The following is a 21,607-nucleotide window of genomic DNA, read 5'->3' on the forward strand; positions in this document are numbered from 1 at the left end:
ATGATTGAAGATAATAAAGAGAACAAAGACCATTCTTTGGAAAGAGGAAGAGCGACTCTCATTTTTTCCTTAAAGAATGAAGTTGGAGGACTTATAAAAGCACTGAAAATCTTCCAGGTAAGCAGTCTCCATATTTGTGCACAAGCTCTTCTTCTTTTTTTTTTTTAATTAAAAACACAATTTACAAATATTTAATATCTTCTGAAAAGCATTTCCAAGTTCAGAATGAAAAAAATATGTACATAATATATAATCAAATACCAGTTAGCTTCCAAGCTCTTCTGAAAATGAGTTTGTAAGTTTACATTTAAAACAAAAATTATTGTAAATTTTTCATAGATGGGCTACAGAAAATTCTGAAGAACTTAAGTTTCTAAAATATTGATCAATTCTAATAAATGGGCAAGAGATACAATTTATGGAAGAGCAGATACAAATAGCTCGTAGGAAACAAGGAAAGATGCATTTCATAGATTTCAGAGTATTGAATTTTAATTAAATAAAATGTTAAACTTTAAATATTACTTAATGGTATACCTAATCACATATCACTGGGGCCAGTGCTGTGGCACAATGGGTTGAGCTGCCGCCTGCAGTGCTGGAATCCCATATGGGTGCTAATTTGAGTCCCTGGTGCTCCACTTTTTTAAAAAAATTCAAGTTATTTAAAAAATTAATTTGTTAATTATTCATTTATTATTTATTTGAAAGGCAGAGATACAGAGAGAAGGAGGGAGGAAGAGAGGGAGAGAGAGAGAGAGGAGGGAGAGATGCAGGGGCCCAAGGACTTGGACCATCTTCCACTGCTTTCTCAGGCACATTAGCAGGGAGCTGGATCAGAGGTGGAGCAGCTGGGACTCAAATCGGTGCCCATATGGGAAGCCAACACTGCAGGCAGCGGCTTTACCTGCTACACCACAGCACCGGCCCCTGCAGTGTATTTTGTAACTGGCTTCCTCCTATTAGTTCTATGATAAATTCTCTCTTCCACAAGATAAACCCTGCCTATTCCAATTTCCTAGCATCCTCTAACACAATTCTTTCTTGGGTGGCTCATGTTACCTAATAATTCTATTGTCATTGGTGCCTTAGCTTGTACATTTCCTTTGATTTGGATCCCTTCTTCTTCCCTTCCATCTTCCTGTTCTGCCCATTCTTTAAGATTCATTTCATTTCCCCTTTACTCCACAAAACCTTCACTTTTTAAACTCATAATGGTTTTTTCCTTTACAACATGTCTGTACCTGGACACTTACTTTTTGAGTTTTCTGTTTGTCATTCGTGTGTTGGTCAATTAGATTGTAAAGTCCTTATATGTGGGTAACATCAGAAAGCTTATGGAAAAGTGATATGAAAAGGTAAGTTTATTTTGGTGCAAAAAATTTAAGCCCATGTATAGTTGTTTTTATAATATGTATTTGCATGAACTTTTTGGAAGACCCCTGGTGTGTACGAGTCTTACCCTTCTTTGCATTCTTCACAGTCCCTACCTGACTACACAAGTGTTCATTAAGTTGTTTTAGGATGAACTGGTTAGCTTTGGAGATCATTTGCTCATTGTGTGTTTGGTTCTCATGGTTCAATGTTGTCTTCAGTGCTTTCCTTAGCTACCCAGATTGCTAGGAGATGATACCCTTCCCCTCAGGAGTATATCATGGGCCCCACAGCTCAGGCTGGTATGGGGAGACATCAGAAGAAGCAATCTGGGGGGCTGGTGTGGGGAGAGCTGCTGCCTGCAACCCTGCATCTCGTTTGAGTACCAGTTTGAGTCCTGGTTGCTCCGCTTCCTCTATGGCTCTGTGCTAATGCACCTGGGAAGTATCTGGGGCCCTGCCACCCACATGGGAGATCTAGTTGGAGTTCCAGGCCCCTGACTTTGGCCTGGCCCAGCCCTGGCCATTGTAGCCATATGGGGAATGAACCAGTGGAGGGAAGATCTCTCTCTCTCTCTCTAACTATACATTTCAAACAAATAAATTAATCTTAAGGGAAAAAAAAGCTATCTAATTGAGCTGGTTACTAAGTTCGTGGCTTATGAGATTTGAGGCATTAAACTCTGTCTAAGACGTTCCCCTAGTTTTATTAAATGCATTTTTTAAAAGATTTTTATTTATTTGAGAGGTAGAATTACAAACAGTGAAAGGGAAAGACAGTGAGAAAGGTCTTCATTCCGTTGGTTCACTCCCCAGATGGCGGCAACAGTCAGAGTTGTGCCGATCTGAAGTCAGGAGCCAGGTGTTTCTTCCTGGTCTCCCATGCAGGTGCAGGGGCCCAAGCACTTGGTCCATCTTCTACTGCTTTCCCAGGCCATAGCAGAGAGCTGGATCAGAAGAGGGGCAGCCAGGACTAGAACCGGCACCTATATGGGATGCTGGTGCCGCAGGCGAAGAATTAACCTACTGCGCCACGGAGCCAGCCCCTATTAAATGCATTTTTGAAAGAAACTTTTCTTTTCCAAGGACCAGCATTAATTTGAATCTGGTTTTTATTTGTGAGAATTTTCAAAAGATTCTTTGTATTGAGGAGATTTGGTATTTTTACTTAATACCAATTTATTATTATTTTTTTTTTTTTGCAAACTAAAAGTAGCAAAGTTTAATTACCAATTTATTCTGACAGTCTGAAGAACCTCTAATGGGTGTAATCTTATTAGTTTCTTGAGAGTATGGTGCATTTTGCAAACTTTTTTGAATAGTACATAATAGCTAAGTGGGAATTAGTTTGCTGTTGCCACACTAAAACAGCCTTTTCACCTGTGGCTACTATGACCAGTGTGAGGTTGATATTTGGCGGTAATGAATGTAATCTGCTCAAAGATTACTACCACTGGAGACAGTTACAGGAGCTGTTTACTCTCTGCTTTACACAGGAGAAGCATGTGAACCTGTTACATATTGAGTCCCGAAAATCTAAGAGAAGAAACTCAGAGTTTGAGATTTTTGTTGACTGTGATACCAACAGAGAACAATTGAATGATATTTTTCATCTTCTGAAGTCTCATACCAATGTTCTTTCTGTGACTCCACCAGATAATTTGACTATGAAGGAAGATGGTAAGTTTGAAATGTGAAAGTATTACCTAGAAAATCAGGTGTCTGGTGTATGTCCAGTCTTACCCATTTTGAAGACGTGAGAGTAAAAATAAAAATCTGTACAAATTGCTTATAGTCTTGTAGTGAAGTGACACAAAATGTAATTCCTAAAAATGTAATTGCTAAGGAAAAATTATAAAACACTGTTTGATCAAATGTGGGAGAAATGAAAAGGAAATCTTGAGCATAAGAAAGAATTCAGGGGCTGGCGCTGTGGTGGAACAGGTAAAGCCGCCACCTGCAGTGCCAGCATCCCATACGGGCGCTGGTTCAAATCCCAGCTGCTTCACTTCAGATCCAGCTCTCTGTTATGGCCTGGGAAAGCAGTAGAGAATGGCCCAAATCTTTGGGCCCCTGAACGCACATGGGAGACCCAGAAGAAGCTTCTGTCTCCTGGCTTTGGATTGGCTCAGCTCCAGCTGTTGCGGTCAACTGGGAAGTGAACTAGTGGATGGAAGACCCCCACCTCTCTCTCTGCCTCTCCTTCTCTCTCTGTGTAACTCTGACTTTCAAATAAATAAATAATTTTTTTAAAAAAAGAACTCAGAATGTTTAGAAATAGATTAAGTTATGTCTTAATTTTCTAATCACCAAGTATCTCTTGATTCCACAAACCACCAGTTCACAACCTCTGAGCTCTTAGTAATGCTCACAGAGTTTAGCATCTAGCTAAATGAATATTTTAAATTTTTTGAAAAAGTTGAGAGCTGCTGAGAACTGTAATGTGAAATTTGCTATGTACAGCATTTATTCCAATCCCCTCTCCCACTTCTGTTGCTGGAGAGGCTTGCCATAGTCCCCATGCCTACCAGTCACAGCTAAAGGGTTAACAACTGGCAGAGCAGGGGCCTAGAGCTCTGCTGGTGTATATTTTGAGTGATTGATATCCAGGTTGTTTTTGAGGTTAAATCTTGATTATGACTCTTGGGTACATTAGAAAGAGTGGTACACGGGAGCAAGAAGGATTGCATTCTAGTCCTCCTCTCTTTTCCATTAGAAATTAGTTACCTTGGGCAAATTACTTTTCTTTGCTGGATTTTGGTTATTTCATCTATAAAATGAGGAGCTTTCTAGATGGCTAAATGGTTCAGTTGATATTTAGGGTATACCAACTTGGGCCAGATATTTCTACTAAGCAAAGTAGCTTCCAAAAATATATAATTCCTACCTTACAGTTGTTCTAGTGCTTTCTGTAAGACAAACAGATGCATTGTAATAGAACATAATAAAAGCACATGGAGGATTGGAAGCAGTGTGTCTCCGGAAGTCAGAGGACAAGGATCCACCTACAGCATCCAGGAAGGCTTTCTGGAATGAGGAGCTCTCATTATATTTATTTATTTTTTTTTTCCTATATTTTTTGACAGGCAGAGTGGACAGTGTGAGAGAGAGAGAGACAGAGAGAAAGGTCTTCCTTTTTGCTGTTGGTTCACCCTCCAATGGCCGCTGCGGCCGGCGCACCGTGCTGATCCGAAGGCAGAAGCCAGGTGCTTATCCTGGTCTCCCATAGGGTGTAGGGCCCAAGCACTTGGGCCATCATCCACTGCACTCCCGGGCCATAGCAGAGTGCTGGCCTGGAAGAGGGGCAGCCGGGACAGAATCCGGCGCCCCGACCGGAACTAGAACCCGGTGTGCCAGAGCCGCAAAGCAGAGGATTAGCCTGTTGAGCCATGGCGCTGGCCAAGCTCTCATTATATTTAGGTCTGGGTGTTCTCAGGAAGCCAGCAGGGTGTGGTGGGGTGAGGAGTGGGAGCACAATATGTATTCTAGGCAGAGGAACAGCGGTTGCAAAAACCCCAGGTCTTATGAGGGCCCAGAGAATGAGACTGGTGTCAGATCACAGTAACAAAGACATTAATGATTTCTAAGATCCTTTTCAACAGCAAAAATAAAAATTCAAAGTGCTAATTAAATCTACATGTTGATCTGTAAACACACTTTACTGCCTTATTCTGCTTTTGTAGATAAATATGTGGCTTACAATTTTTTCTTACTTTTGATCTGTTACTAGCCTACAGCATTTCTCCAGTAATTAAGAAATCAACCTGAAGACCATAAAAAGGTTTTATAGCTTAAAAATTTTGAATAGAATTTACTTCTTAGATTTTCAATATACATGCTAAAATTAAAAATCTCATCCAGCTGCATGTTATTTCTTAATTTTGTCTCCCCATTGCTTTATTTAAGATCATCTTTTCCAATTTCAGTGGTTTTTGTGTTTTTCAGGCATGGAGAGTGTTCCTTGGTTTCCAAAGAAGATTTCAGACCTGGACCATTGTGCTAACCGAGTTTTGATGTATGGATCTGAGCTAGATGCAGACCATCCTGTAAATATTTTTTAATGACTATTTCCATGAAAATAATGTAAAACAAATGAAAATTAAGGACAACTTAAAACTTATTTACTTATTTTTATTTATTTGAAAGACAGAGGCGGGAGGGGTGGAGAGAGAGTGAGTGAAAGAGAGAGCGAAATCTTCATTCTAGTGGTTCACTTGCTAAATGCCTGCCTTCAGTATCTGGGGCGAGGCCAGGCTGAAGCCAGAGCCTGGAGCTCAATCCAGGTTTCCCACATGCAGGAGCCATCACAGCAGCCTTACAGGGTACACGTTAGCAGGAAGGCGGAGGCAGAAGTGGTGCCTGAACTTGAACCAGGAACTCCAACACGGGAGGCAGTGTCCCAGTGTCTTAACTGCTGCACCAAATGCCTGGCTCTAAGAACAACATTGCTTGAAAAGGTGTTTTTTTCTAAACAGGACCTTTTTTAAAATATATAAATTTGAGACACACACATACACAGCACTCCCATCCAGTGATTCACTTGCCAAATATCCATGAAGGCCAGAACCAGGAGCCAGAAACACAATCCAGGTCTCACACATGGATGGCAGGAACCCAGATACTTGAGCTATCCCTTCTGTCTCCCAGGGTCTGTGCTGGTAGGAAGCTTGAGTTAGGAGCCAGAGCAGGGAGTCCAACCCAGGCACTCCAGTGTGGGATGTGGGTGTCTTAATCACTAGGCTATCATGACCATTTTAAAAAAAGATTTATTTATTTGGAAAGCAGAATTACAGAGAGAAGGAGAGGGAGAGACAGAGAGAGAGGGAGAGAGAGAGAGATCTTCTATCTGCGGGTTCACTCCCCAAATGGCTACAACCACCAGGGCTGGTGCAGACTCAAGTTGGGAGCCAGGAACTCCATTTGGGTCTCCCATGTGGATGGCAGTGCCCCAAACATGTGGATCTTCCTCTGCTGCTTTCCAGGCACATTAGCAGGGAGCTGGTTATGAACTGGGGCTGAGGGACTCAAAACCAGCACTCATATGGGATGCTGGCATCACAGGCAGTGACTTCACAGGCTATACAACACCAGCCCCTGGAACCATGTTTTGATCTGGATTTCAGGAAGCATTTAGTAGATGCCCATGTTGGTGGAATTATGACTTAAATGCCTGAAAAGCATCTAATTTCATTGGCTCCAAGACATCTGTCCAGTACTTGGCACCCCTATTCTGAAGAGCTATTCCAACTGTTGTAATAAAATGAACACAGTATCTGAAATCAGTTTGTATTTTTTTTTTAAAGATTTATTTATTTACCTGAAAGTCAGAGTTACAGAGAGGAGAGGCAGAGAGAGAGAGAGAGAGAGAGAGGTCTTCCATTCGTTGGTTCACTCCCCAATTGGCTGCAATGGCTGGAGCTGTGCTGATCCAAAGCCAGGAGCCAGGAGCTTCCTTCAGGTCTCCCACGTGGGTTCAGGGGCCCAAGCAATTGGGGCATCTTCCACTGCTATCCCAGGCCATAGCAGAGAGCTGGATAGGAAGTGGAGCAGCTGGGACTAGAACCAGTGCCCATATGGGATGCCGGTGCTTCAGGCCAGGGCCTTAACCCACTGCACCACAGTGCTGGCCCCAGTCAGTTTGTAGTAAGAATGGTCATGGGTTTTTGGAGCGGGGAATTAAGATCACCCATGTTGCCCACCATGATTGATTTATTAGACAGTTGATGAACTAGCGAGCTGTACAGTACAGGCAAGAGTTGGGGAATCCATAAATCCAGGGCTTAAGCTTGCTCAAGGGGCTCTAGGTTCCTGGGAGGGGAGAGGAGAAGAAAGTGCCGTTGTGGAGTTGCACAGACCAGGGCTTTAATCTGGCTTTTCTCACTTAATGGCTTACGTGGCTGTGACCTTATACTACTTTAGACAGCCACTAGCCCATCGTCCATTTATTCTATAACCTCTTTGAATAACCATTGTAATAAATTACAGGACTTGCCCTAAAGGAGCTTGCAGTCTAGTTGAAAAGCTAAAGCACACATGTAGAAGTAAGCACAAGATGAAATGTAAAAGTGCCCTGAGTGATTAGAACCAGTTGCTTTGAAATATACACAAGAGAGCAAACACCTCTAGCTGCAGAGACCAGAGAAAGGGCCTCAAAAGGTTTCAGCAGATAAGAGCCGGAGAGGAAGGAAGATTCAGGAAGGATTAACGTGAACAAAGGTTCAGAGGCAAGAAAATCTGGGTCCTACTTATGGAAAGGTGAGGACGTCAGTTTTACTGATCTCTTAACAAATCCTGCTGATTCTCACTTCCCAGATGTTTCTGAGATTTGCTCCTTACTCACCCCATTATTATCCCTTAACTGGTTTCTCTCTCTCTCTCTCTTTTTTTTTTTTTTTTTTTTTTTTTTTTTTTTTTTTTTTGACAGGCAGAGTGGATAGTGAGAGAGAGAGACAGAGAGAAAGGTCTTCCTTTGCCACTGGTTCACCCTCCATTGGCCGCCACGGCTGGTGCGCTGCGGCCGGTGCACCACGCTGATCCGAAGGCAGGAGCCAGGTGCTTCTCCTGGTCTCCCATGGGGTGCAGGGCCCAAGCACTTGGGCCATCCTCCACTGCACTCCCTGGCCACAGCAGAGAGCTGGCCTGGAAGAGGGGCAACTGGGACAGAATCCGGCGCCCCGACCGGGACTAGAACCCGGTGTGCTGGCGCCGCTAGGCGGAGGATTAGCCTGTTGAGCCACGGCGCCGGCCTTAACTGGTTTCTCTACCTCCAGCCTTGCCACCTTCAAACTCGTCCTCACAGTCATCAGAGTGAGCTAACACCTCAGTATGACCATTATCCCTCTTCTCTCCTAAAAATCACCAGTGGTTCCTAGGTTCCTAAGAGTACTGAAAACATATGTCCATATAAAAACCTGTACACAAATGTTCATAGCAGTGCTATTCATAACAGCAAAAAAATAGAAGGAACCCAAATGTCCAATTGAATAATGGATAAAGTATGTGATATCCATGAATGAATATTATGTGTTATAGAAAGGCGTGACGTTTGTATATGTGCTACAGCATGGGTGAACCTTGAAGAAGCAAATCACAAAAAGCCCCATATTGTATGGTTCCTTTTATATGGAATGTCCAGTGGGGCTGGCATTGTGGTGCATCCTGGGAAGGCAGCACGGAGCTGGGTCAGAAGCAGGGCAGCCAGGATTTGAACCAGCACTCTGATAAGGGATGCCAGCATTGCAAGCAGTGGCTTAACCAGCTGCACCACAATGCTGGCCCCTGGTTAGCATGAGTTTTAACATTACTGTTGTAGGGGTCGGTGCTGTGGCTTACTTGGCTATTCCTCCGCCTGAGGTGCCGGCATCCCATATGGGCACTGGTTCTAGTCCTGGCTGCTCCTCTTCCAGTCCAGCTCTCTGCTGTGGCCCGGGAGGGCAGTGGAGGATGGCCCAAGTGCTTGGGCGCCTGCACCGGCATGGGAGACCAGGAGGAAGCACCTGGCTCCTGCATTTGGATCAGCGCAGCGCCGGCTGTAGCAGCCATTTGGGGAGTGAACCAACAGAAGGAAGACCTTTCTCTTTGTTTCTTTCTCTCACTATCTATAACTCTACCTCTCAAATAAATAAATAAAATCTTTTAAAAAAACACAAAAAACATTACTGTTCTGTTTTTTATTATGGCTTGTTTCTTCAAATGATGAATATGTGTGCATTTTGTGATAAAGTCTAAGGCTAGATTTTATTGTCACTATTTCAGATATTATTGATTACTGTTTTATTTTTAATTACTATTTCAGGTTACTGGTGATGTAGTCAAATGATTAAAAAACAAACCCTATTGTTTGGAAAAGAGCCATGCATATTTGACTAGGGCAGTGCTTTCCTTATTCTTCAATTTATTTTATTTTTGCAGCCTCTGTGGTATCTTTGTAGCTATAGTGTCTTTTATCTTTGTAGCCACTCGAGTATAAAACTGTCATATAGCATTGAGTTTAAAATAAAAATGATCATAAAACTCTAATCAATGCTTGTTCATAATAACCGTTATGTAGTCCTTTAATATAGTAGCTTGAGGAAATGTTTCGCGTATTCTTTTATGTGGATATTTAAAAACTTATCTTTGATTATTAGGGCTTCAAAGACAATGTCTACCGTAAAAGACGAAAGTACTTTGCAGACTTGGCTATGAGCTATAAATAGTAAGTATATCATAAAATAATATATACTTTGAGATACTAAAATAGAGTAAATTATATTCATTTAGTAAAGAGAAAGCAAAATTAGTGCTACCATTTATTGAAAGCTAATTTAAAAATAACTCCTTCCCTCTACCTCAATTAGTGGAGACCCCATTCCTAAGGTTGAATTCACGGAAGAGGAGATTAAGACCTGGGGAACCGTATTCCGGGAGCTCAACAAACTCTATCCGACCCATGCTTGCAGAGAGTATCTCAAAAATTTACCTCTGCTTTCCAAGTATTGTGGATATCGGGAAGACAATATCCCACAGCTGGAAGACATTTCAAACTTTTTAAAAGGTAACAAGCAAATTAACTTTTTGTAAGGAGAACATTGAATTCTGGTTTGATCATAATAACAGTTTTTAAAAATTTTTAATTGTTTTAATGTACATACTTAAGATTTATTTTATTTATTTGAAAGGCAGGATGACAGAGAGAGAGAGAGAGAGAGAGAGAGAGATCTGTCTGCTGTTTCACTTCTCAAATGTCTGCAACTTTTGAGGCTGGATCAGGTTGCAGCCAGGTGCCAGGAACTCCTTCCAGGTCTCCCACATGGGTGCGGGGGTCTGAGCACTTGGGCCATCTTCCACTGCTTTCCCAGGCAGATTAACAGGGAGCTAGACGGGCAGTGGAGCAGCTAGGACTGGAACCAGTGGCTTAACCCACTGTGCCATAACACCATCCCCATGACAACAGTTTTCATAGAGGAACAATGTCTATGGAAGGCCAGCCTTTTCCTATTTTCTGTCCTGGAGTATCCAGTCAAGGCCTGAGCACCACATTCGAAGAGCAATCATCTTAAGCTGAAAAAAGAGAAGAGGAAAGTGAACAGGATTATAAGGGGGTTTGAAAGTATGTCACATAAGTGAAACTGAAGGACTCTTAGGGTGCTTAACCTGGAGACTTAAAGGATGCTGTAGCTTTATTTAAATATTTAAAAGCCATCTTATGTGATAGAGGGACCCTAAAGTAAAGTACGGTTGGATTGAAGCTGAAAGCTGCTGGCTGAAAATGGAGAAGGCCTTCCTTGGTGAATGAGCCATTTGAAAGCAGAACAGGCTCATGACCTGGTGCATTTCCCTCCCAGGGAGCTGGGAGCTGTTCATGCAAAAGCTGCACACCTGCTGGTCAGGGCCGTGGCAGAGGACAGTCAAGCAGCTTGAGCAAGGTCGGAGCGTTCGATCGCTGAGGCTCCTTTCCACACCAAGATTCTAATATTTTCCCAAGAAAGATGATGTGCTAGTAGGGACATTAACCGAGGGCAAGGATAACTTTTTTTTTTTTTTTTTTTTGACAGGCAGAGTTAGACAGTGAGAGAGAGAGACAGAGAGAAAGGTCTTCCTTCCGTTGGTTCACTTCCCAGATGGCTGCTACGGCCGGCGTGCTGCGCCGATCTGAAGCCAGGAGCCAGGTGCTTCTTCCTGGTCTCCCATGCGGGTGCAGGGCCCAAGGACTTGGGCCATCCTCCACTGCCTTCCTGGGCCACAGCAGAGAGCTGGACTGGAAGAGGAGCAACTGGGACAGAACCAGCGCCCCAAATGCGACTAGAACCCGGAGTACTGGCACCGCAGGCGGAGGATTAGCCTAGTCAGCCATGGCGCCGGCCTCACTTGGTTCTTCTAAAAGGAGAACTTTGATTTGGTTCAGGTCTCTGTTTTTTCTAGCTACTATAGGAAGTGAAGTGATGGTTCATCTCCAGGGTTTACAAAATTTAGGAAAAATATGTATCCTTCTCTATCATAGCAGATTAGAATGTTAGTGAAAATGTTTTTGACTCAGAGAGTTTATTTCCATTGTAGTCTGAAATTATTGTTTTATGTTTCTTACATTGACTGTTAACAGAAATGTACGTTAGCTGTTCAGTTCCCCAATTCTTAAGTTGTTCCTACAAAAGCCAGACAATTAAAAACAACTAGTGATTAAGGATAATAGAGATCAACACATGTGACCTCACTGGACTTACAAATATGAACAAATATGTGCTACCAAAATTGTTGTAAAATTCAATCTGTGTGAGAATTGGAGAAAATATTTTGGATGCAAGGCTGAAAGCTGTTCACCTGGGGTCCAGTTATAGAATGTGTTTTACAGGCAAGTGTCAGAGAAACTAAAATGACAAGATAGTTCAAACAAAACATCAATGGCCGCGGCGGCCATTGAAGGGTGAACCAACGGAAAAGGAAGACCTTTCTCTCTGTCTCTCTCTCTCACCGTTCACTCTGCCTGTCAAAAAAAAAAAAAATCAGTTGGAAGGGGTTACTGCACTGTCAAATATGATAGCCACTAGACATGTGGTTGTTTTATATGTTAAATAACTAACCTGAATTTCAACCAAAATCTTGGTCCCTCCATCACACTAGTGACATCACAAATGCTCCTTAACTACTTGTGGCTACTGTGGCCTTTTGGGCAGCACAGATTTAGAGCATTTCTATCCCTGTGGAAAGTTCTTCTGGACAGTGTCCTCTGCCCATGAGAGTGTGAGCATCCAAGTACAAACAACTGGATGGGATGGGAATACCAGAACTGTGATGGTTTGAAGTTCAGGACCAGATTGGGACTCACAGAGGCCTCCCACGCCTGCCTCGTGGTTGGCTCCTTGTCCAGGAGGCTTGCAGTGTTGGCTTTAGGAAAAGCACCATTCAGTTTAGATAAAACAGAGTATTTTACAAGAGATAGTACTGGTTTAAAATGGTATAGATTAAACAAATGGCTCTCACCTAAATTAATAGATTCTGTCAGCAAGTTTTCAGAAGAAAGAAGTACAACTGTTCAGGTGAGATTCTAAACTCTTTAGGGAGACAGAAAAGTATAGTATAAGGAGACTTTAGTTCCTTTTTTTTTTTTAAATTCTTTGTTTGAAAGAGAGAGAGAGAGAGAGAGAGAGAGAGAGAGAGAGAGAGAGCGCTCTTCCATCTGTTAGTTCACTCCCCAGATCAGATACCCAAAACAGCCAGGGCTAGGTCAGGCCAAAGCCAGGAGCCAGGAATTCAAGCCAGGTTTCCCATGTGAGTGGCAGGGACCTGACTACCTGCGTTATCACATGCTGTCTCCCAGGGTGTGCATTAGTAGGAAGCTAAAGGAGAGCAGAGCTGGGACTTAAACATAGGCATTTTGGTATGAGATGTAGGCATCCCAAGTGATGTCTTACTGCATCAAACCCTGTGGCCTAGAGTTTTATATTCTCTTTATCATTCTCTACATGGCCTTGGGAACAATACTGAGTTGCAGAACATCAGTTTTATAGTTGTCACAATAGAAGAAAACCCCTTAGCTCATCTAGCTCAGAGCAGATGTTTGGTGTAGTGGTTAAGATGCCAGTTGTATCCTATACTGGAGTAACTGAGTTCAAGTCCTGGCTCTGCCCAGTTCCATCTTCCTGCTAATGTGCCCCCTGGGAAGCAGCAGGTGATGACTTAAGATGCTGGGTCCCTGCCACTCACGTGGGAAGACTGGCTTGAATTCTGGACTCCTGGCGTTGGCCTGGCCTAGCCCCAGCTGTTGTGGGCATGGTGGGTGGGCAGGTGCGGTGGAAATGAACCAGTGGATGGGAGCTCACTTTTCCTTTGTTTCTGACTCTTTGTATTTCTCTGATTCTCTCTCTGCTTCTCAATTAATAAATAAATCGAAATTTAAAAAGAACTAACTGCTTGGCTATGGTAAGTGTTTAAAAATTATTAGATCCCCTGGTACACATATGCTTAATTTTAGCTTCCTATGCCCTCGCATTGTGTTACTTGGTGTCACTAGTAGAGTTAAAATGGTCTACATCTGTTCTGGTAAGATTTTCTCTGTTTTCACCTTTGCTTTGCAGAGCGCACAGGTTTTTCCATTCGTCCTGTGGCTGGTTACTTATCACCAAGAGATTTCTTATCAGGTTTAGCCTTTCGAGTTTTTCACTGCACTCAATATGTGAGACACAGTTCAGACCCCTTCTATACCCCAGAGCCGTGAGTATTTCTCCTTCAGCCCTTCATTCATCAAATGGTTATTTACAATAACGGTACCTATCATGTGTGTGTGTGTGTGTGTGTGTGAGATTAAATGAATTAGCACATGTAAAGCATTTCGAAGACTTGCCTGACACATATTATGTGTTGCAAGTGCTATACACTTTCATCTTTTTTTTTTCTTTTTTTCTTTTTCTTTTTTTTTTTTTTTTTTGACAGGCAGAGTGGACAGTGAGAGAGAGAGAGACAGAGAGAAAGGTCTTCCTTTTTCCGTTGGTTCACCCTCCAATGGCCGCCGCGGTAGCGCGCTGTGGCCAGACTTTCATCTTTTTTTAATATTTATTTATTTGAAAGATAGAGTTACAGAGAGAGGTAGAGACAGAGATAAAGATGTCTTCCATCTGCTGGTTCACTCCCCAAATGGCCACAATGGCTGGAGCTGAGCCAATCTGCAGCCAGGAGCCAGGAGCTTCTTCCAGGTCTCCCATGTGGGTGCAGGGGCCCAAGGACTTGGGCCATCCTCTGATGCTTTCCCAGGTGCATTAGCAGGGAGCTAGATTGGAAGTGAAGCAGCCATATGGGATGCTGGAACTGCATGCTGGGGCTTTAACCTGCTTCACCACGGCACCAGCCCCAACACGTTCATCTTTATCACTGTTGTTGGTAATTGACAGCATGTTAGCTGCTGGATGCTATAGTAAGCACAGGGAACATAGTAATGAAAAAATAAAATGATAATTCCTGCCTTTATAGAGCTTGTGTTCTAGTTGGGAGATAAATATAATAACCAAATAAGTAAATGCATGTGTGTGTTATGTAAGAAGGTAGTGACTGTCAAGGAAAAAAAAATAGAAAGAGGGAAGGGGATAGAGGTGTGTTGTGGGACATTGTTGTCTTGCAAAGGGTGATCAGGAAAGGCCTTGCTGAGAAGGTGACATTTGACAGAGACCTGGTTTGGGGGATATGAGCATTTGAAATATATCTGATATGCACTTACATGTGTATGTCAGTGAGCAGTCAAGATACTGAGCCAAAATCATTTCTTTATCTGATTATTGGCCTTTGTGATCTATTACCAAATCAAAACCACCTGATCAACTAGAAAAAAGTTAAGACTGAATTTTGATTTGAGTGAATGGTTGATTATGCATTTGTGCTCAGCACCAGAGTGTGACAAACTTGTTCCTCTGTTTCAGGGATACCTGCCATGAACTCTTAGGTCACGTTCCCCTTTTGGCTGAGCCAAGTTTTGCTCAGTTCTCCCAAGAAATTGGCCTGGCTTCCCTTGGAGCTTCAGAGGAGGCTGTTCAAAAACTGGCAACGGTAGCGTTCTGGAAATAACTCTATAGATTCATAATTCTCAATTGGAATGGGATGCATGAATATTGATGTAGTTTAAAAGTTTAAACTACAAAGCAAAATAGTAGAAATTTTGCCTGTGCACATAATATTTAATTTAAATAATCTAAATGTAAATTTTAAGGATTTACAAAGGGAGATTGAACAAGGTAGAGAAAACACAAGGTTACGATAGTGTCAATAGGTTGTGTATCTTCTATTTTCCAATAAAAATGCTAAGTTCCAAAAAATGATGCTAAAATATTTTTTCGTATCAAGACAAGTGACTTTTTAGTACAAGACACTGTGCTGAAATTACAAAGATCAGTAAGGCTTGGTTCCTGTCTTCAAGGAGTTTATACACCACATGAGGTGACAGTTGTGTTGGAATGAGATAAAAATCTGAGAAGTGCGTGCTCTGGGGATGCAGGAAACCATCTGAGGGAAGTTTTCATATAAAAGACACATCTAGGCCAGATGATGGAAATGAATAATGTTTTAATACGTCTAGGAAAGAAGAGCATGTCAGGATGAGGGCACACCAGGAAAGACAGACAGGGAGCTGTTCGGTGTGTCTAGGGAAAAAGAAGAAGCCAGAACACAGGGTGAGGGTGGAGGAGGTGATGTAAAATAGACTGGGTGGTTAGAACAGTGCTTCTCCAACTGCAGTTCAGGGACCTTTGGGGTCTCTGAGAGCCTTTCACAGGGTGTCTGCAAAGGATCCATTGAAAGTGCAAAGTGGATTTTAATGTAGCAGACAGTTCAGATTCCACAATGCAGCGTGGTGTCAACCCTTTTTCAATTAATTATTGTACGGAGCTGAATTTTCCTCACATTCCTTCAGCTAAAACAACATATTGCGGCAGGTTAAATATGGAAGCAGATATAACAGTCCATCTGTGTTCTAACCAGACATTGGCTAAAGTCTAGCCAGACATTAAAAAGATTTGTAATAATGTCATTAATTAGCTTGAGCCAAACATTACAGTGTAATAACATCAGTAATACATAATAAAAATGATTATGCTTTCTCACAGTGTTATATTTCTCACAGTGTAAAACAATGCTACTTTTCTCACTTTTTTGTTGTGTATGATATAATTGTTTTACTAAAAATTTGATTTATGTTAGTATAAAATGGGCTTATTATATTTTACGATTAGTTAGTAGCAATTTAAAAATTTTCTAACCTTGAATTCTCAGCATGGTTAATACAACTAGCTATAACCTATGATAAAATAGAACTTTGGAGGCCTTAGTGATTTGTCATTGTATGTAGGAATCCTCAGAACACAAGTTTGAGAAGTGCTGGTTTAAAATGAGACTTGTGAACCGGGCTGGGATCTTGGGCTTTATTCTGTGCTTTGAGTCAGTGACTAAGAGTTGAAATGTGTTTTAAATGGAGTAACTCAGCTTGTGAAAGTAATATTGATGTCCTTTTGCAGTGCTACTTTTTTACTGTGGAGTTTGGTCTATGTAAACAAGACGGACAGTTACGAGTCTTCGGCGCTGGCTTACTTTCTTCTATCAGTGAACTCAAAGTAAGAGTTGTAAATCTTTGCACAGAATCATATTCACCCTAAAATAGCAGATGCAACCTGAAATGGTCTCTGTATTTGAACAAGAGCTTACTATGGAAAATGCTTGGGGGCAGCAGTCAACACTCTCGAAGGCATTTCCCCTTATTTCCCAAGTTTTAAATTATTCACCGTATGAATACAAAAAGATATTGAGGCCGGCGCCGTGGCTCAACAGGCTAATCCTCCGCCTTGCGGCGCCGGCACACCGGGTTCTAGTCCCGGTCGGGGCACCGATCCTGTCCCGGTTGCCCCTCTTCCAGGCCAGCCCTCTGCTGTGGCCAGGGAGTGCAGTGGAGGATGGCCCAAGTGTTTTGGGCTCTGCACCCCATGGGAGACCAGGATAAGCACCTGGCTCCTGCCATCGGATCAGCGCGGTGGCGACGGCCGCAGCGCGCTACCGCGGCGGCCATTGGAGGGTGAACCAACGGCAAAGGAAGACCTTTCTCTCTGTCTCTCTCTCACTATCCACTCTGCCTGTCAAAAAAAAAAAAAAAAGAGGAGAAAAAAGATATTGAAAGATATTCTTATTTTTATGCAAAAATGAAATCATTAGTGTAATTTTTTTCATAATATGCACCTTCCATGAACTTTTTGAAGACCTTAGTTTATGTGTATATAGATGGACATGTAATTTCTTTTTAAAAAAGCTTTATTTATTTACTTGAGAGACAGAGTTACAGAGAAAGAAAGGAAGAGAAAGAGAGAGAGAGAGAGAAAGAGGAGAGGTATCTTCCATCTGCTGGTTCACTCCCCAAATGACTGGAAGGGCCAGAGCTGGGCTGATCCAAAGCCAGGAGCCAGGAGCTTCTTCCAGGTCTCCCATGGGTGTGTAGACCAAGCACTTGGGCTATCTTCTACTGCTTCCCAGGCCATCAGCAGGGAGCTGGATGGAAGTGGAGCATCTAAAACTCAAACTGGTGCTCATATGGGAGGCTGGCACCACAGGTGGATGCTTAACTTACTACACCACAGTGCCAGCCTCAACATGTAATTTCTTGTAAATAAAAAGTATTTTAAAGCTTTGCTTACAAAGTCTTTCTGTTTACTCACTATGTATGATATGCTAGCAGCAACTTTTATAATTTCTAGGAATTATTTGAGATTTATTATTTATCCAGTGAGTGAATGAACTTAACAGTTGAGGGATGGAGGGAAGAATGGGAAGAGTGGAGGGAGATAATGAGTTGTACTATGAGAATCGACTGCAAATTTTGTTCCCAAGCTGTACTCTATATATTGTGTGTGTGCAGTGGGTGCCAACTGTTGAAGTCTATCCTTAGCATGGAGTTGGTCCTCTTGTATATAAAATCAAACTAAAATGAACCATAATGAAAGATGGAGATGAGAGAGGGAGAGGGAGGTGGGATTGGAGTTCGGAGGGGAGGGTGGGTATGGGGGAAAAAACCACTGTATTCCTAAAGTTTGTATCTATGAAAAAATGCACGCATTAAATAAAAACAAGAGTGGAGGGATAGTGGGAACTGTCCAAGGTACTGTATTGCTCTCAAGGAGCCTGCCCCCTGGTGGTGGATATAACTCATTTATAAGAATAATGTGCTGGTTAGAAAATACCTGCTACAATGCAGGAACAAATAAACATCTTTGAGTGCCTTCTACATGGAGAAGAGACTGAGAATACAGCCTTGGGATTATCTTGGGAGCACCTGTGGGAAACTGCAAGGTATTTGTGTTTCTGGAAAATATTGTGGGTTAATTAGAGCTAAGGGTGTTAAGTTTGGAAATGTAGGTTGGGGCCATTACATATGTGAATCATTCAAAAGTATGCTAATTATGACGGTTGCGTGAGTTATGAAAATAGATATTACCTGATCCACTGACTCTTTGTTCTCCAGCATGTGCTTTCTGGACATGCCAAAGTAAAGCCTTTTGATCCCAAGATTACCTGTAAACAAGAATGCCTCATCACAACTTTTCAGGATGTCTACTTTGTATCTGAAAGCTTTGAAGATGCAAAGGAGAAGATGAGGTAAAGTATATCTTTCTGATGTCCTCATTTTCTTCTGCAAAAGGCAGGTTCAATGATGATAATGTCACAGAAGCTAGATAATTAGGAGCCCACTAGAGGATTTCTGCCAACACATCTCTCTTTCAGAACAGATACTCAGAGTATGTTGCATATAATGATAGGTGGTTGCAAATATGAATCTATATGCTGAGAAATTGGTTTCTTCCTGGTCCTTGTCATCAGAGATTATGGTTTAATAGGAAAAAAACATACAAAGTCACTTTGTAACAACATGGCAAGTGACGAGAGCCTAAAAGATTTACGAATGGAACATTGTTCTGCATTTTATTCAAAAGCAATTAATTCCAGTTAGGGGAACAGGTAAGGTTTAATGTCATTTGAGAAAGGATACGTAGTAGTTAGATATGTCAAATTACAGTCTGAGAGACATGAAACAAGATAAGGAGGTTGAAAATTTTAAGAGTTATGTATGAGGCAAAGCTGTGCTTTAACTCTTCAGCTAAGTGTGTGGTTAAGAAAGGAGTTTATTGGAGGCAGAGAAAGTTTTTAGGAGACTCTTACAAACTTCAGATGAAAATTAAAGCCTGAATAAAGACAGAGGTCATAGGAAAGGAAAGGACTACAGAAGCAGAATAACAATGCAGCATTCGATGGAAGGGGCCACGAGGTCACATTCAAGGATGAGGAGAGACTGAAGTTGAAGGCATGTTCCTTATCTTCCAGAGATATAACTTTTGTGGTGGAATTAGACTGTGCACAGACCCAAAGAACAATACCAGCAGGACCTTCTCTATCACACGAGGCATCTTTTTGCAGATTAAAAGAGTGCCCTCTGGGTAGACCAGGTGGATGGCAACCAATCTGGATTTCAGCCCCTGCGCATCATGTGCAGTTGTCCTCAGCTGCACAGTTATTCACAGGGGTTCTGAATGTGGTTTTTCTTAGGGGTGCCAAATGCAAGGTTCAGATGTTGGCTTGATAAAGTAGGAAGAACTTTAATGCTTGGAGCAAGAGTAAGATTTAGGTCATTTGAGAGGAGGCTAGAGGAAAACATTCTAAGCAGAAAGAATGTACATATGCAGGAGGTAGGACTATTCTTAGCCCACTGAGGATGTGTGTGTGTGTGTCTGCATATGTGAGTTTGTGTATATGTGAACATAGGTTTAGTTATGTCACTGAGGGACCTGTTACTATGGGGTCATGCTGCTATTGTCTGTTGATAAAGTTAGTCTCTTTATTGTAGTCAAAAGACATATAAAGCAATAATAAATCATTAACAGAGTCATCTACAGGATCTTTCCCTAGTGATACTGGGATAGAGATGTCCGTGCTTACTTTTGAGTTTCCACTCTGGGAGATTCCCGGGGACTTCTGCACATGGCCTGTAGTGAAGCAGGTCAGATTGTTGTTTGCCTGCATGTCTAATAAAGATTTGTCTTTTGCCCAGGGTGTGAAATATATATAATGTTATTTAATTTCCACCATTTCCCCCCTACAAACTTATGGCCTCTTATTTGTTTTCCTAAATAGAGAATTTACCAAAACAATTAAGCGTCCCTTTGGAGTGAAATATAATCCCTACACACGGAGCATTCAGATCCTGAAAGACGCCAAAAGCATAACGAATGCCATGAACGAGCTGCGGCATGATCTCGACGTTGTCAGCGACGCCCTTGGGAAGGTCAGCAGGCAGCTGAGTGTCTGACGGCTGCCAGTCCTAACTCAGACACCGTCCGAGCATCGATTCAGAGGCCTTGGTGGGCCAGCCCTGCTTTTCGTGAAGACCTGATCATGGAAGGATAGCCGCCTCTGGCTAAATGATACTCTCTAATCCCATTCCATAATGAATCACTAGGCTAAAACTGCACCTGGATACTTTATCTGCTAATCATTTTTTTTGTTTTTTGTTTTTGGTAATGGTTTAGTGCAATACAATTCACATACCATACAATTTACCACCCATTTTTAGTAGTAAATTGTTTGACCCAATGGATGGAACTAGTCTGGGCCTGTTGTCTCAAATTCTTCCTGAATAAGATGGTTTTTATGATTATTTAGATCTCTATGAGTATTATAGAGCTCTGACTCATATTGTTACCTGAGATCCCCTTATTTATAAAGTATTTGCTACTTATTACTGAATTTGTGCCAAGCTCAGTGACATTCACACACCCAACTTAATAGATCAGTTGTTTTCTACTGCTAGCATGAGCAAAATTATAGAGGTCTTTGTACACAGGGCATACCTAGTAAAGAGTTGGTGGTCTAGTTTCAAGTGTAGTATTTTACAGGGAAATAAGAGTAGCTATGTCTGGAAAGGTTGATTGGGGCATAAGCCTTCAGGCTAATAATTTTAGGGGGCCCATTTCCAAATGACTATTCTTGAAACTCACTTTCCTTTCTATGACATCATATAATGCTGGCTTTGTCCTAGATTATCTGTCTTCCTCACGAGTACAAGAGGAAATTTGAGCCGGCGCTGCAGCTCCATAGGCTAATCTGCCTGCGGTGCTGGCACATCGAGTTCTAGTCCCGGTCGGGGCACCAGATTCTGGTTGCCCCTCTTCCAGGCCAGCTCTCTGCTATGGCCCGGGAGTGCAGTGGAGGATGGCCCAAGTGCTTGGGCCCTGCATCCACATGGGAGACCAGGAGAGGCACCTGGCTCCTGGCTTCGGATCAGCTTGATGCGCCAGCCACAGTGCACTGGCCGTGGCGGCCATTGGAGGGTGAACCAACGGCAAAAGGAAGACCTCTCTCTCTCTCTCTCTCTCACTGTCCACTCTGCCTGTCAAAAAAAAAAAAAAAAAAAAAGAAGAGGAAATTGGTATGGGTGCCACCTGGAAAGCCTTGTACTCACAATGCAGTCCCAGATGTTGTAATGGGATTGTCCTCTGGCTAGCAGGAGGTAATGTGGTCAAAGGGAGGGTTCAGACTGAGATAAGAGAAACACAAAGTTAAGGTTGGAAAAGCAGTGCCAAGCACTTTATCTCCAGGGTAAGCAGTGAGGGCAGAGGATGGGGACAAGGGGAGGAAATGGATCAGGAAAGTCAGGAAAGCAGTTTAGGATTGAGATTGTAAATAATGCAAAGGGTTACAAGGACTGGTTTTTATGTGGTGTCAGCTGAAACATAGGGAGTAAG

General features: G+C 42.3%; 1 protein-coding gene across 1 annotated transcript; it reads left to right on the plus strand.

Annotated features, from left to right (window-relative positions):
- Positions 1-20,177, plus strand: TPH1 (tryptophan hydroxylase 1). Its single transcript, XM_062196418.1, has 10 exons — positions 1-117; positions 2,870-3,053; positions 5,319-5,419; positions 9,503-9,570; positions 9,713-9,909; positions 13,427-13,562; positions 14,759-14,885; positions 16,346-16,441; positions 18,334-18,467; positions 19,998-20,177. Exons 1-10 carry the CDS (start codon positions 1-3, stop codon positions 20,170-20,172), a joined length of 1,335 nt encoding a protein of 444 aa, XP_062052402.1. The 3' UTR covers positions 20,173-20,177.
- The last annotated feature ends 1,430 nt before the right edge of the window (positions 20,178-21,607 follow it).

Source organism: Lepus europaeus, chromosome 7 (assembly GCF_033115175.1).
Source record: "Lepus europaeus isolate LE1 chromosome 7, mLepTim1.pri, whole genome shotgun sequence".
Classification (NCBI taxonomy): Eukaryota; Metazoa; Chordata; class Mammalia; order Lagomorpha; family Leporidae; genus Lepus; species Lepus europaeus.